General features: G+C 55.0%; 1 protein-coding gene across 12 annotated transcripts in view; it reads right to left on the minus strand.

Annotated features, from left to right (window-relative positions):
• The window catches only part of PLCG1 (phospholipase C gamma 1), a 95012-nt gene that overhangs the window by 7237 nt on the left and 71018 nt on the right, over positions 1-16757 (minus strand). For 10 of the 12 annotated variants that reach the window (XM_075118805.1, XM_048820155.2, XM_048820156.2 and 7 more), the window contains 14 exons: positions 15840-15962; positions 14830-14931; positions 13627-13814; positions 12302-12502; positions 11668-11787; positions 10125-10305; positions 9608-9685; positions 7211-7314; positions 6408-6504; positions 6124-6196; positions 5428-5585; positions 4820-4916; positions 3769-3993; positions 2641-2789 (listed from right to left, as the gene is read on the minus strand). In XM_075118805.1, coding sequence (XP_074974906.1) covers positions 2641-2789; positions 3769-3993; positions 4820-4916; positions 5428-5585; positions 6124-6196; positions 6408-6504; positions 7211-7314; positions 9608-9685; positions 10125-10305; positions 11668-11787; positions 12302-12502; positions 13627-13814; positions 14830-14931; positions 15840-15962 — 1896 coding nt within the window. The remainder of the gene's footprint in view (positions 1-2640; positions 2790-3768; positions 3994-4819; positions 4917-5427; positions 5586-6123; positions 6197-6407; positions 6505-7210; positions 7315-9607; positions 9686-10124; positions 10306-11667; positions 11788-12301; positions 12503-13626; positions 13815-14829; positions 14932-15839; positions 15963-16757) is intronic. The other 2 variants (XM_048820160.2, XM_048820158.2) reach the window with 1 other exon arrangement.

Genomic DNA, 16757 nt, shown 5'->3' on the forward strand with positions numbered 1-16757 from the left:
TTCAATTCTAGAAGTGAATCCTTCTCCAGGTGAGCCAGACTGTCAAACAGGGAAGGTATTAGAAGGCAAATTCACAGGTAAGAAGAAATTTTTCCTCTCTTCTCCCTCACCCCCGTTCAACACTCTATATTGCGGGATATGCTAAGTAGTTCTCAACCCCAGGGTGGGAGGAGGATTAAAACCGTGCGCTGAGCCTGGATTACTACTGGGGATGCACATTCAGAAGTACCCTGCTCCCAAAGCTACATCCGAAGAAGAAAGGACATCACCCATGAGTGTTTTGTGAATGCTGATTGTCACTAGCTGCCTGACAGATTTCTTTATGTGAAGAACCAGATCTTCTGCCAAGAGGTCGCTGAACCCCTCAGGGAGTGGGCTCTAATGCTGTCTGGTGGACTCACTCCAGAGGCTCTATCGGCTTCGACAATAGATGCCTTGATGCTTTTTTGTTGTGGAGGAGTTAGAGGCCTCCTTCCCTTTGACAATGATACAAGATGAAAAGTGCTGTGGACCTCCGATATGGCTCCATGTGCTTGAGGAAGATTTTGAGTACTCTTCTGACATCTAATATAGGCCATTCAATCTCCTAGGGGTGCTTAGTATTGGGGCAGAAAGACAGCAACCTGGGGAAACCTTGGGGGTTCTCCAGTGGAGCGGCCCTGGCTCCAACCCACAGGGAGAGGGGCACAGTACGACTGTCTGATGTGGAGGGGTAGGAATAAATGGACTGATGTGGAGTGGGGCGAGAACAACTCTGTTCCCTTGCACATCTCGCTCAGGATCACAGCAAACTTTACTGAATATAACATCCCTGAACAGCAGGATCAGCCCTATTTCTGGTCCAGAAGATAACCCTGTTACACACACTGTGGAGAATGTGGCCCAAGGGTTAATGTCACGCAGAGAGCCAAGGATACAACCCAAATGTCTCGCCTCCCAGCCCCATTCATGAAACCCACACTTCCTTCCTTTTTCATTCGACTGCAAGGTTTTATCCCTTATTAGCCAATTCAGAACCACTATCTTGGTGTGGATGACCAAGGCCCCCTCACTGGGGAGGCCATCCTGCCTTACCGGTACAGCAGATGCTACAATTGAAGGCAACCTTTCCCCAGTGCACCTGGTCTGTACAGCAGTAACTATCCTCCAGGAAGGGGAATTCCTTTTAGACCCCACATGACATCAGGGGGTCTTTGCTCGGGAATGATGTAATATTATTATAGCTAAATGCTTAAGGACAAAGGGCACAGTGTCAGATGCCTTTACCCCTTAATAGGCCATCAGCAGCTCAGGCAAGACTCAGGGAGGGATACCATAGGGGAAAGCCATGCCTGAGGTGATCCCACGTTCCCTGTGGATAGATCTCTCGCTGGCTCTGAGGGACAGTAGGCCCGGTAAATCTTTTGGGCATCAAACCTTCCAGGACCCAGCTTTTCTTAAGCCCCAAGGGGAATCCTCTCACTACCATGAAAAGCCTGAGAAAGCGCAATGGGTACCACCTCTTACCCCCAACATGTTTGATCCCTGCTGGGCCTCAGACGCACCCCAGGGAGTAGCTGGGCCAGTGAGTTAACAATTGCCGCTCCGTGCCTCAATTTCCCCACCTAAAATGGGGATAACGATACCGACCTGCAACACTTCGCTGAAAGGCAGCTGGGATTTAGCCCCAAATTCTCTGAGTCCCTGCTCTCTGGGAAGCTGCCTCTCTCTCCCCTGGGCAATATCCTGGCTGTAGAGACCAGCTGAGCCCTGTGGGCCTCTCTTGATCTTTGTTAACCTTCAGGTCGCACTGCAAAGCTAGTTTACTTCCTCAGGCTCCCGGGGGGGGGCTTTAACTGAGGGGAAGGGGAAAGCTTGCTTTGGGTTGCTCGGGAAAGATCTTTATATCTGGGGAATCGGTTCATGTCTTGCCCTACAATTTTCGCAGGCTTGGAGCAAGGGGTCATGGTGTTTTTAGTCAACCTTAATGAACCACCTGTGAGAGCATCACTCTGGCGACAAGTCGTGTGTGCGTGCATGCGTTTTCCCTCCCTCACATACACTTCTAATTGAAGCCGGAATCACACTGGTGATTGGACAGCAGCTGCCCTAGGAGTCTGTGGTCCTGCAGGGGCAGAGCACCACCTGCTGGTGAAAGATGGTCATTTTTCTCCTCTGCTCCTCCCTGGCAGTTCCAGGGGGTGTTTCTCTCTTCTCTCTCATGCTTCCAAGCAGGCCCTGCCACTAGACTCAAGGCAGCATACTGCATCTGGGCTTGGTTCTGGCTCAAGAGTTGCTGCCCAAATCCAAATCACGCAGGTATTAACGGGGCCAGGACAAAGCCTCCCCAATAAAGAGCACGTGACAATCTGAGTGAGAAGAGGCCAGAGGATGACAGGCATAGGGGAGGAACATAATTCTCTACCAGTATCCCCAGGTAGGATTAAAAGGACTGATTCCACATGCCTCTCCCACGCAGTCAGCCAGGCCCCTCACCTCCAGCAAGGGCTCAGCCAAACCAGGAACAGAGCTGTTGGCAGATGTCCTCTACTCCCCCCACACAACAGGGTGGGGCACTCTGGGGACCACAGCAGGGACAGCCATTCCCTTCATAAGGGGAAAAGTAACCAGGTAATGGCAGGGCCGCAGGCCAGTACAAACCTCGATGGAGACCGAGAGCGGCTCCAGCCCGCGCACCGTGCTCTTGTCAAAGGGGTCGAAGAGGTCGTCCCGCATGTTGGCCGGCTGCAACACGTACCCACACTGGCCGCCGGACATGAACAGGGCCTGGTTCATCTGCATGGGCTTGTCTGAGAAAGACAGGCAGGGAGTGATCACTTCAACACGGACTGGCAGTCAAAATCAGAGAAGTTATTGGAGTGCACAGTTCATTGCCCCAGCACCAGGATAGGCTCTGTCCCTACAGGGCACTGAATGACATGTCACCCAGCCTAGGCTTCAGTGTCCCAAGCCAGGGAGCTCCTCCACCTCTTCCCTTCTACAGCGTGGTACATCATACGCTGTTTGCCCCGATGTCCAGTTTCCCCTGTTTAACTCCATCCTGTTACTACTGGGTATCCCCTCTTGTAGCACCCTAGAGCAGTGGTTCCCAACCTGTGGGCTGTAGACCTCTGGGGGTCCACAGATGATATCTAAGGTTTCCAAAGGGCAGCACTTCCATTTGAAATTGTTTAGGGGCCTGCAAATGAAAAAAGGTTGAGAACCATTGCCCTAGAGGATCCCCCCCACCCCCTAAATACCTATAGGCTTCCATCCCCCCTGCACGCATTGCAACGCAGGCCCTCATTCATTCTATCTCTCCCATTGGTCTGTTCCTGCAGTCCTCTGCATTTCTGTTGCTGTTCCCTATGTAGGGGGTCAGTCTCCCCCCAGTAATGTGGGGCCTGGGACTGAACGCCAGAATCGCATGCTGCGCTAGAGAGGGAGGTGATCGCCGCAGAGCGTTCTCTGCCCCCAGGAGGAATGAAGTCCCTCTGCCTGCAGGAGGGAATGGGTCAGACAGGCTGCAAACGGAGTCTCATCTATCCCACTCTTCTACTCAGGTGTCAGCGATTGCAGGTGGCGTCGCATGCTAGTGACCCTGTGTGTCCTGAAGCGCTTATGGGAAGGGCAAGTGGCTGGGTGGGACTGACCTTCGACATAGGGATCAGGCTGTGACTCCTCAGGGAGCGGGGTTTGGCAGGGCACCTTTAACTGGGAGCTCTGTGTGGCACCCAAGCTATGCCCCCTGCCCCCCTCCCCTTCTTCCTCCTGGCAGGCAGCTCTCACCTGGGGTCTGGAAGTTGAGCGCCACCAGCTGGCTTCCACAGATCCACATGGGCAGGGGGTCGTAGTTGGAGGAGTCAAGGCGCTGGCCCTTGGGGTAGATGCGGGAGAGCTGCAGCCGGTTGTACTGCAGGAACTTCTTGCCTTTGATCTTGTTGACATACTTCTCCGCCTTGGTCTCGGGGAAGGATGACATGTCCCTGTAACAGGCCCTTTCTGTGCCGATCTCTGCCAGGAGACACGGAGCAGTCATTCATCATGCAGGAGCTCCATCGCCCCTGGACAAGGCTGGGTGAGCTGCTCCCACCTCCAGGAGACCACCAGGGTTGGCATTCCCTTTCCCACCTGCAAGCTGACTCCCTGACACAGGCCTCTTCAGTGTGTGACTAACAAATACCCTGCAGTTGATGTGGCGGGAGAGGGGGGGCGGCGGCTTGGAGAAGTGTCCAAATCCAAGCCCAACCCCTGGACCACTGCCCCCCTCCTCCAGCCCGTGCTCTAGACACTCTCCTGGCCCTCCCCTGGCTCTCCCTTGGGCAATCTGTGGCCACACAGCTCTTCCCTCCTCTAACCCTGATCTAGATCTGAGAAGCTTCTGGGCATCCTCCAGAGCCCTCCACCTGCTATTCCCCAGGGCGTGCGGGCACAGGGGCAGACGGCTGAGATTGCCAGAGCCACCATTAATTCTGAGGGGAGCTCTGTGTCTCAATATCCCCCGGGCAGCTTTGACAGCCTGGCGTGAATCCCCAGATCCGAACCCACTGTGGTGGCTTTGGTTCTGGGCCAGATCCCGTTGGCAGGTGGCTGAAATCTCTCAAGAACGGCTGGCTGTGGGAGATTTCCACCACCTGGGCCTTCGAATCTTAGGAGCTTGACCGCAAATTATTTCCAGTCTGGCCTTGAACCCCAAACCTCTGCTTAAATCGAATGGGTTCTGCACCCAGCATCTCAGCCCACCTCTGACAGGCAGTCAGGCCAGGTTGTGCTAGGGGGCATTGTGTGGGGTTACAATGCACCTGCAGCCTGTCTGCTGTGCACCAGCACCCGCACTTACTCTCTTCATCGAAGGGAACAGGCCGGCAGTAGATGACAAGTTCCGATAGCTCCAGAGCGATCTTCTTCCTCCTCTCCATCATCTTCCCTTCAGAGAGCTGCCAGGAGAGAGAGACAAAGTCACCAAGGCTCCTACAGTAATGGCAGCACGTGCCCAGCGGTGACCGTGGCTGCCGAGCTAGCACGGGTCACCGGATCACTAGTCACCCTGACCAGAGGCTGCTGGGCTCTGCACTAGGAAACACCATGGTCCCTGAAAGCCTTTGTGGGGCGGGCAGGGGGACTTCAAAAGCCCCTGACGTGACTTAGGAGCACAAGTCCTAGTGATCTTCAGTGGGGCTTGTGCCCCTCAATCACTATGAAAATTCATGACTACAAGCTGCCTCCGCCCTACCTCCACCCCACACTGTAGGGCTCTCCCTGGCCTGCCTCCACCCACCAGAGAACTAGCCATCTTTACCTCTCTGTGACCAGCCTGGCCTCCTAGAACAGCCCTCTGGGGAAAGGAATGCTCCCCGCTGTTCCCATGACAGCCAGCTCCAGGAGGGCCTGGCGTCCATCCCCAAGGATGCTAGGGCCCTGCAGGGCAAAGTGGCTCTCCAGACTCACCCTGGCGTCGGCAGTCTGGGCTGCCTCCCGGATCTTCTTCACCCAGTCCAGCAAGTCCTCGTGCGTGTCAGCCGCCACGTCCATGGACAGGCGCGACATGGACGCCTTGCTGATGGAGAAGACGAAGGTGCGGTTGTTCTTCCCCTCGGGGCGGATGGCTGTGATGGGAGAGGGAGGGAAGGGAAAGGTCACAACCGCTCACGCAGCCAAATCCTCTGCGCTCTGAACTGCGATTAGTGAGGGGAGGGGAAGGAACAAGTGCCGGGTGGATTTCCTATGGCCAGGCCCCAAGCTGCACCCAATCCGCTGGCCTCCAGGTTTATGATGACCAGAGATGAGGCAGCAGCTGCGGGGAGAGAAATGGGCCAGTGATCTAGGGGAGGCTTGGGCTTGATTCCTGGTCTCACTGCCCAGAGTTGGGGGAGCAGGCTCACGCCACCCCGGAGTCCATTGCTGAGCGCTGCTCCTGAGCTCAAAGCAGGAGATTCCCCAAGCCTCCAGACAAGACCTGTGCCCCAGATGTCCAGAGGATGCAGGGTGGGACAGGAGGGGAGGGGAGGCACTGGGCTCCAGGCACTGGGGCTGCTGTGGGCAGAGAGGGAAACCAGGCCCCTTCACACCAGGGAGCTCCCTGCAAGATCCGTGCCTGGGTGCGAATGAGAAAGCTGCCATCCCCACCCCCACCCCAGTGCTTACCTATCTGGCAGGATGGCACATCCAGGGTGCCTCCGAGCAGGACTCCCAGGGGGCTGTTCTCATCTAGCTGCTGCTGGGAATGCATCACAGGCCGGCATGTCAGAGCTGACTAGTGCAGCAGCAAGCCTGCCCCCCGACCCCAGAGCCACCCTAGCACCCCAGCCCTGAGCATGGGGCACGTGTCCCAGCAGCTTGGAGGACAGCACTGCCCTCTGGCTCAGACACAGCCACTTTCCCGCAGGCATCGCCGCCATCCCTTCCCAGGCACTTGGAAACGCGCTCACCTCCCTGTCAGGCTCCTGGCCACCGGGGCTGGCTAGTTCCTCCACGTAGTTGGAAGGAAACCACAGCTGCTTTTTGCCCCCATAATCGCCTCTCCACCTGGGAGAGACAAAGGTGCAGCCCCTGTCAGAACAGTCCCCAGTGGCCCCAGGGAGCCACCCCGGAGCTCCTGGGATCTCAGAAGAACACAAACCTAAGGAGGCTCCACATTGGGAAGGGCCCAGCTCCTGGAGCGGCTGTATGGCCCCAGCAGCGTTGGCAGAACCTGGCCCCTCTCACCACACTCCTGTGTGAGCCCTGCTGGCATCGGGCACAGAGGGACACCCATGGCCCTCCAAAAGGGTCTATGTAACAACTTCCGTGGACTGTATTTTGAATGGCTCGTTATAAGCTGATGGGTGGTGGTGGAGTTTACTCCACTGACAGGCAGCCATTTCACAGCGAGGCACTTGTCCAGGCTCATGGGCCCGTCCCTCCCAACCCCCTTCCACCGCCACATTTACTGTGGCCTTCCGCTCAATTTCACTCACTTCTTCTCCAGCCCCACGTGCCCCTCCAAAGTAGGAAGGGTTTGAGTGCTGGGGCCAGATGGACAGTCCTAGAGACCAGCGTCCTTTGCTCATCTACAGGACAAGGACAGGACAGCAGCAATGCCCCCTCCTTTGCAACCATCTCCATGACCCTGGCAGACCCCTGGCTTCTCCTTTGAGGCTGCTGGCTTTTGGGACCCAACTGCTAGGATGGGTGCAAGGTCACCAAGCTCATCCTCTGGCATCCACCAGGGGCAGACACAGCGGTCACTCACCAGCCTCCTTCCTGCTTCTCCACGTTCTGGATGATGGCGTTCTTCAAGAAGGTTAGCTCGTCTTCCCGCTGTGCCTTGTAGTCGAACAGGGCCTTGACAGCGCACTGCAAACGACAGAGGGCCACCAGGCATGAGGCTGGGCAGCTGACACCAAGGCCAGCATGAGGCCTCCTTCCTTCAAGTGCTCACCTTCCACTTGCCATGGCAGGTATGATCATGGGGTAACAAAGAACCTACGCACAACCACTCCACAAGCAGGGCTCGCTCGCCTAAGGGCACCCACCAAGAGCCAGGATCTAGCAACCATCACAGGACAATGTGCAACCCACTGCTGAGAGTGTGTTACTGGTACCTAGCTGTACCTGTCTATAGAGGCTACATATCTGTTAGGGAACCTGGGTTCCTTAGCTCAAGCAGCTTTTAGCTCTGGAGGACCCTGATTCTACCCCTGGTGTGCTGGCCAAGATGGCAGCCGTCACAAATGCAAGAGCCATTGATTTTCCCTAGTTTCTCTCTTCCTGGTTTGGTGTTGCATTTTGTTTCTCTGTCATTCCTGTGCCTGGCTGCTAGAGAGGTGAGTAAAGGAAATATAGCTGCCCTGCCCGGCTTGATGGTGCTATTGGACTAAGCAATGACAGATACAGGTCACAGCTTGGCCTTGGTTTTCTACACGGCTTGTTCGCAATTGGGCACTTAGTCTCCCTGCACAATCAGATCAGGAGACATCACGTGCAAATGGACATTTACACGGTCAAATGGTCAGACAGGCAGTGGCCCACAACGCACATAACAATGCAGTTTGCACTCAGCCCTTGCAATTGTGCTTTGCAGACGAGACACAAATGATACAAACTCGCACGCAGATTTTAAAAAAAGAAACAAAACAGGAACCCAACGTGTGGTTTGTTTCTTTCCTCTTACTGCTAGGAACCCCATGAAAAGAAATACAGGAGATTCCACTTATTAGCATCCCCCTGGGTTGCCCACAAAAAGTTGCCATTATCTGGCAGTTGCTAATGAGCGGAAGGCAGGTGCATGAGGCAGGAGCCAGGGAAGGAAATGCTGGGAGGTGCCTTTCCTGGCTGCAGCCCTGCCTGCTGGCAGGACAGCAGCAGGAAGGGGGGCACTGGGGGGCCGTTAGGCTGCACCGTACCTCTTCCTGAGCTCTCCAGAGGCTGGGGCTCTGCTAGTCCCAGCACTTCCTTCCCTGCATGCAGTCCCCCAGCAAGGTGCAGCCTGAAGAGCATAGAGAGACCATGCAGTCCCGGCAACTGGGCTGCAGCCCCCTTCCAGCTACTGCCCTGCCATCCAGCCCCTCACCTCCTGTGCAGTCCCTGTGTGCAGGCCGGTTTCAAGGGCTGCAGACAGAGAAGGCGCATTCCAGCAATTCCTTCCCTGTCTGCAGCCAGGGCTTTTCTTAAAAAGAAACAAAGTTGCTAGTAAGCGGCATGCCTGTTGCCAATATTCGAACCCCATTAATAATGAGGTTCCCAGCCAAAATGTTGCCATTAACTGGAAGTTGCTAATATGAACATCAGGACTGTTATGAAGTGGAATCCACAGTATGCAACAACAGCCAGTGGGAGATCATGCCCCTCCAGAAGCTGCCAGCAGGGGGAGTCAGAGCAGATCATTTGAACCCAGGCACCCTGTTCTGATCACCAGGAGAAAAGCAGATTCTGCCCTCTCTTGGGAGCTCGACTGGTGGGGACTGAAGTGCCCTCCCGGAGATCTCAGAGGCAGCCCTCTGAAACACAGGGAGGGCCAAAAGCACTGCAGTCCCCGGAGCCAGCGCTGCCGCCGGGGGCTATTTGATCACATTGCACTTTTGCACGAAGGCTGCAGGACAGATGAAGAGACCCATGAGATGCCACGGGGTCGCGCGCTGAGGGAACCACGCTCGGCCGACTTTCTCGGCGATACAATAACAGACCCGACCTTAGAACTGGACCAAACCCACGCACACGCACTCTAGCGACGGGCTGGGACGAAGCCAGGAACACCCCCGCCCTCCCCCTCTCTGAGAGCAACAGAGGGGCCAGGAACCAGGCACAGCAGCACGGACTCCTGTCTAGGCAGCAGGCGTTGGGGATGGAGGAGAAGGAGGTTCCTGACAGCAGGGCAGTGGGTCAGGTCCTCCAAAGTGTCCTCACGCAGCCCAGCCTTCCAGCCACCAGAAACTCCTCTTTTCCCCTCAGCAAAGGTCTGGCCTCTGGCAGCGGGGGCAGCCCCAGGGGCAAGCAGAATGGCAGTGATGGGAGATGGGGGGCAGAACTTGGGGTGAGGGGGAGCCCAAGAGCAGAGCTGGATGGTGGGGCAAGCCTGAAAGCCCCAGGGGCAGAGCTGGGCAAGCAGGCCATTAAAATCGACCCGTAAAGACAAACAGCAAGAGAATACCTTGAAGGTTGGCATGGGATTGGCCTCTACGTAGAATCCCGGATGGCGTCCTTCATAAAGGGCTCCATAGTCTGGCTCCTATAAAACAAAAGCACATACGCTGTCACTTGAAACCAAGCATCTGCTGCGGGGAGAACTAGCCCCTTTTCTTGCTGCTACCACGGAAAAGGGCCACAGACGCTAGAGGTGCAGAAGGGCTCTGGCGCGTAGGAAACAGACCCTGTCTAAACTCACGTGCTGACCAGAGGGTCTGAGGTGCTGAGCACCCACAAACCTCGCTGAAGCCCACAAGAGCTCTGGGGCTGCACATCAGGCTGTGCGTACCCAAGGTATAGGGTGGGGGGATCCCAGGTCCTCTTGCTAATTTGGCTGTGCAGGTACCACACACTCGCTCAACCTCCGTATGGCCAGAGGCAGGCAAATGGCTCCAGACCAGGCCATCAGAGCCAAGCCCTCGCTCCAGATGGGCTGAGTCCCTTCCTCCCCTGACCCGTTAGCAGGCCTGCCTCGCGCTCACCGCCGTCCCAATCTTCTCCAGCGTCTCCTCGTTGATGGGGTACCTCAGCTTCATCTTGCGGTACAGCGGGTGCTTCTCGTAGTAGCTGATCAGATCCACCAGGCTGTCGAACTCGGAGTTGCCCAGGAGCACGGTCTGGCCCTCCTGCAGCACTCGGCAGTGCTTGATCTTCCCTTCCGCCCTGCCAGACCGAGACGACCGGAAACGCTGCTTGGCAAACAGCCAGAGAAACCCCCTTCCCAGGCAGCCACTTGGGAGAATGAGATCCCCAGCCCAACCCTCACCCCTTCCCTCCATGCCTGGGGCCACCCTGACTACCCAGCAGCACTGCTGAGCAGAGAACACTAGCACCAGTAGTGAGGGAAGAGGCGAGCCACCCCAGATCACCCAGGAATCGCTGTGGAGCCAGATGCCCATCTCCCTGAGCGAGGGGAGATCTGAGCGAAGCACTAGAATGGCATATGCAGCACCACCACAGGTCAGAAGAGGGTGACACAAACTCAGGGATGTGTCTAAAGCTTGCAATGAAGCCGAGTTACTATGAAACCCCCTGATAGTTAAAGCATGATCCCACCGATCCTGAAGGCCGCACCCGTTAATGAGACAACACAGGGACAAGAGCCAGAGAACCACCCCCCGACATGGCAGGCAACTGGGGTGAACATCCCCAGAACAGGGCAGCTTCGTGAGCCACCTGTGTCTAAACGCTGCGCCAGCAGGCCTGGTTCTTCTTCCCTGCAAGGTGAGGGTTGAGCAGGAATGGCTATTGGGACAGAGGGAAGGGATTTGGGCCTCCCCTGCTTGGTGCTGCAGAATCCAGTGGCCCAACTGTCTGTATGAACTAGCACAGCTATTAGGGACACAGGGACCCTGACGGCCCTTATCAAATGCAGCGCTTCATCACAGCAAATGCAGAGGAACTACGGTGCAGATCCTCAAAAGACAGTTAGGCACCTGTCTCCCACTGAAATCAATGGGAAGTAGGCACCTGAATATCTCGCAAAAAGAAAAGGAGTACTTGTGGCACCTTAGAGACTAACCAATTTATTTGAGCATGAGCTTTCGTGAGCTAGTCTCTAAGGTGCCACAAGTACTCCTTTTCTTTTTGCGAATACAGACTAACACGGCTGTTACTCTGAAACCTGAATATCTCGGAGGATCTGCATGGGCTCAACTTTCGGCAGGAACGCCTCCCTGACCAGACAAACGGCTCCCTTAATGCAAACTCGCCGGCAATTTAAAGGGGTTTATAGTGCGCTAAGCACGAGCGGGCAAGGATTTCCCCCACACACGGTGACACACCAAGGGAGGGGCGCAAGGAAGGGGCCACACAGAGGAAAAGTGAAGGCGCTTGAGAGAGCAAACAATGCGTCGTGGTGGAGATTCCCAAGCCAAACCCAAAGCAACACAACCCTCTCGTAGCAGCATCAGTCCTGAGTGCTGAAGGCCAGGGCATAAACAAATCCTTCCCCATGAGACAGACGGACGGATGCATCCACGAGCGCACAGATGCGCACGCCCACTTTCCAGCCCGGGAGCTTACCGGAACGAGATCGCATAGGAGTTGGGCTCGCTCCTCTTGCGCACTAGGAAGGCTCCGTCCCGTGACACCCTCATCAGCATGTGCTCGGCCTGGGCCCGGGTGAGGTTGGCGTGGTACCACCTTTGGGTAAAGACACCATGACGTGAGTGAGTGCTCGTGTCCCAGACACATCCGACTGAGCCCCAGAATCAATCTAGGGCGAGGTCCCTCTCATGACGCAATGTAACCAAATCCACTGGTGGCGGTTTCTCTGTTCACGTGGGAGCGCGTGACACGGACAGGAGGTGGAGAGAGGGACAGTATCTGTAGTGATTAAGGGCCATCTCACCCCCTCAGCAGAGACAGGCTGGGGATGAAAGGAGCACAGAAGTAGGACAGATCGGTCTGGTAACCGTGGCAAGCGGGAGGCATCCTACAAAGCATCATCCCTGCCCTCTACCCCCAAATGCCACATGGCTCAGGGTCAGAAGGGCAGGATAGCAGGCTGCAGATACCACGCAGAGCACTGCCTCATGCTCCAGCACCGGGGGGGGGGGGGGCACAACAGGGCCAAAGTGAAGTGGAGAGGGGAGCGCGCTAGGAGATCACCGGGCAGCCACGTGGTTAGGAACTCCCCCAGCCCTGCTGCGCTCACTCTTTGCTCTCGTGGGCGTTGGTCTGCGGCACCGGCTCAGTCAGCTTCATCTCGAACTCGTTGCACCTCAGAGGCACCTGCTGGTAATGGGTGATGAGGTCATAGAGGCTGTCGAACACCAGGTTGTCGGTCAGGAAGAACTTGGGGCTGCCGGCATCCTGCCGGGAATGGATGCGGCAATGCTGCACTTTCCCATTGCGCCTGGGTCAGAACAAGGAGAGAGAGAGACGCTTGCTCTTGACTGTCTGCCCCAGCATCCAACCTGAGTGAGGACTCTGGGCAGACAGGGAGAGAGCCATTCCCTAATGCAAACTGATTGGGCAAGATGCCATCATGTGACTGGCTCAAGCTAATCGCTAGCTGGTCATTTCTGTAAGGCTATGGCCCAGCTAAACTGGACACCAGCAGTAAAGAAATCTAGGATGCATGGCCCCCCTTGGTCCAGGGATTACATTAAACAGGACAAAGGCGTGATCAATGTACACCCATACCAAAGAGGTCAGCAGCACACGGAAGAGGAAATCCAACATGCTTAAAGACATAAGCCGATGGCTTACTACCTGAGTTAGGAAGGATCATCTTCTAGGGCACGTTATTCATAATTGTAATTTATGTATCGCACAGGCCAGAGATCTGCCTCACCATAATTCCTAGTGCAGATCTTTCAGAAAAACATCCAGTTTGATTTAAAAATTGCCAGTGATGGAGAATCTACCACCACCCTTGGTAAACTGTTCCAAGTGGTTAGTTACTCTCACTGTTAAAAACTTACACCTTATTTCCAGTCTGAATTTGTCTAGCTTCAACTTTCAGATAGTGGATCGTGTTAGACCTTCCTCTGCTAGACTGGAGAGTCCATTATTAAATGCCTGCTCCCCAAGTAGGTACTTCAAGACTGTGATCAAGTCACCTCTTAACCTTCCTTGTTAAGGTAAGCAGATTGAGCTCCTGGAGTCGCTCACTATAAGGCATGTTTTCGAATCCTCTAATAATTCTCAGGGCTCTTTTCTGAACCCTCTCCAATTTATCAACATCCTTCTTGAATTGTGGACACCAGAATGGACACAGTATTCCAGAAGGAGTCGTACCAGTGCCAAATACAGAGACAAAATAACCACAAGTTCTACTCTGGATTTCCATTTTTGCATCCCAGGTAGAGAAACTGAGGCCCTGAGAAGTCAAGTAACTTGCTTCAGGTTACACTGCACATCAGTGGCAGAGAAGGAATTGAACCCAGGAATCTTGACACAGAAGTTAGAGGTACTGATAAGGGATCACGGATTAAGGCTACTTCAGAGCTGGTGAAAGGGGCTGCAAATCCTTACCAGAAAGAGAGGGTGTAGTCTCCTACGAAGGTTTCACTCTCTCGTACTAGGAAAGACCCGTCAGGGGCACCTGTCTCTATGCAGTACTCCATCAGCAGCCTCTCTGCTATGTGGCGCCCATCACGCCCGGCCCCCAGCTTGCCATGAAACCACTTCTCAGTAGAGTGAAGTTCAGTGCTGTTGCTCACCTGGCAGGGGGCAGAGATACATCTCCCACTTCACTGAGCACCAGCACTTCAGCTGAGCCCACTGTGGAAGGGGCCTGCTGTTCTCAGAGGCAGAGGGCCTTCAGCTATGGACCATGAGTGTTTGAACTCCCTTCCCCTTCCCACTAAAATAAATCCCTTGGGACTCCAGTTATTTACATCCATTACTGTTCAGCATAGAATGTCCCAGGGCCCAGACCATCCCCAGGGTTGCATAAACGTCATTAACCCCATTGTACAGATAGGGAAACTGAGGCACAGAGGGGTAAAGCAATAGCCTGATTTTCAGAGGTTCTGAGCACTGCTGAAATCAATGCTCAGATCAGCTTCTCAGACAATCAGGCCACTTAGTATACGCAAGGCCCTGAGAAAATCAAGGACTTTTTTGGGGGGGACGGGGGGAGGGGAGAAATTCATGGTAGCATCATGGGTAAAGCAGTCAATTTCACAGAACTTGCACAGCCCCTGAGTCGCCCCCGCACTGCTGCGATATTTCCAACAGTGGGGATGCAGAAGCGGGCATCTGATCTCTTGCTTGGTGTTGTTCAGAGCACGGGGCAGTGTCATGTTGGAGCAGCAGTTTCGGCGTGGGCGGGCTCCAGGGCTGGGTTTTTCCGAGGCACAGTAGCCTGCACTGCTGCAGCGTGGAACGAAGGCTACGAGCTGCACCGAGCGTGAGATCGGCACGTGTGGATGCCTGCCGAGGCCACGGCTGCTTGTGTGCCAAGCGGCGGTGGTTGCACTGGCAACTGTGCCTCTCGTGAAACCAACCGCTGAGTCCTCCCTTGCACAGCTACTCCGACATGACGCTGCCATGCACTACGTGCCGCACCGAGCACGAGACCGGGCTGTGTAGCTGCCTGCTTCCGCTTCCACTTCCCTGCTGCCGGAAAAGTCACGGTATTGGGCTAATTTCACGACTTCTGGGCAGTCCATGAAATGGAGATTTTCAAGGGGCTCTGAGCATAGGCAACCCCTTTGAAAGCATCTCCCTCACCTCCTTTGGTTCCTCTTCATCCTCATTTCCCTGGTGGCCGGTCGTCTCCTCAGAGTAATAGATCTTGCTGCTGGTCAGGACAAAGTAGTGCGGATTCCATTCCTGTAGGGAAAGAGAAAGATCTGTACAGGGAATTCATCCAAACAGCACCCAGCAGACCTTATACCTTTGGATGGATTTTCAGCCCTGTGGTTGGTGGGGTTGGGGGGTAGCGAGGGAAGGTGATTGGTGAATTTTAAGGCTCATGTAAGACAATGATCAATGGCACTGATAAAAGGTACAAGCCAGACAAGCTTCCAAGACACCACCAGCTCAACTACACCCTGCTAATTCAGCTCAAGAGATACTCTTGAGCAACAACAGCATCAAAGCGTGGGTAGCTTGGTGATGCAAACTGATGCTCATGCGGGATCAGACTGAGAACTCCCCAGCACACTTTAACGGGATACGGTCAACTGGAAATCTAGTTAAAAAAACAACATTCAGAGTAGATTCAGGTTCCACACTAGACCCGGAGTCACCCAGGCAATTCCTGTTGTTTCACCCTTGCACTTCCCTCCTTTTCAAAACATGAGTGTGAAAGATCTATACAAAAAACCAGGGAAACTGACTGGAGAAAAGGCCGTCAAAAGCACACAGTAAAACTGAAACAACAGAAGTGCTCAGACCCATAAGAATCAGGCTGTTTAGTCAGGTTCCTGAATATGGATTTAGATGCACCCAGGTCTGAAAATTCTGGACTTAATTTATAACTCACTGCAGTAATGGAACCTGCTCTATTAAATGAGGCACATTCAGTGTCACATAATCAGAGGAGTGAGAAAACCCCTAAGTAATTTTCACATCCCCCTTCCCAGGCAGGATGGTTCCCTACCATGCACATGCTAATGATTTTCCCAGCAGAGTTATCATTAGTTTACAAGCTCAGATTGGCTGAATCATCCCCAGCAAACAATCTCTAAGTAACCTGAAGGAAGTGGATGAGGTGGCAGCCGCAGAAAGAAACATACATGATTGATGGGATCTTCCAGGTAGAGGATCCCGTTCTTTATGGAGTTGCTGATATCGTTCTCCGAATACATTACAGATGTTGGCAACTCTTCATAAGCACTGCCCTCCGCCAGCTTCTTGTGCTGCAGAATGAGACACTTGGATCAAATACCCTAGAGGAAGCAGCGGCCCCAGAAGAGACCATGTTCACCTGTTTATGCCCCGATCTGAGTGACCTTAACGTTCTTCAGCTCTATTGCCAGGGGTACCCTCTAGATCAGAGGTGGGCAAACTATGGCCCGTGGGCCACATCCGGCCTGCAGGACCGTCCTGCCCAGCCCCTGAGCTCCCGGCCCCTCCCACACTGTCCCCCTCCCCTGCAGCCTCAGCGTGACGGAACACCAGCGCTCTGGCTCACTGCTCCTGCCAGGCAGCGTGGCTGGCTCTGGCCAGGTGACGAGGCTTTGCTGCTCTGAGCAGCATGGTAAGGGGGGAGGTAATGATAAGGGGCAACGGGTCCTGGGGGGCAGTCAGGGGACAGGGAGCAGGGGGCGGTTGGATGGGGGAGGTTCTGGGAAGGGGGGCAGTCAGGGGAGAGGGGGCATTGGATAGGGGTGGGGGTGTGGATAGGGTTCAGGGCAGTCAGAGGACAGGGAGCAGTGGGGGTTGGATAGGGGGTGGGGTCCTGGGGGGCAGTTAGGGGCGGGGGTGTGGATAGGGGTCAGGGCAGTCAGGGGTCGGGGCGGTTGGATAAGGGGTGGGGTCCCCGGGGTGGTTAGGGGCTGGGGTCCCGGAAGGGGGTGGTCAGGGGACAAGGAGCGTTGGATGGCTCGGAGGTTCTGGGGGGGGCGGGAACCAGGCTCTTTGGTGGGGCACAGGCTTCCCTACCCAGCCCGCCATACAGTTTCGCAATGCCGATGTGGCCCTTGGGCCAAAAA

This window comes from Caretta caretta, chromosome 13 (assembly GCF_965140235.1).
Source record: "Caretta caretta isolate rCarCar2 chromosome 13, rCarCar1.hap1, whole genome shotgun sequence".
Lineage (NCBI taxonomy): Eukaryota > Metazoa > Chordata > Testudines > Cheloniidae > Caretta > Caretta caretta.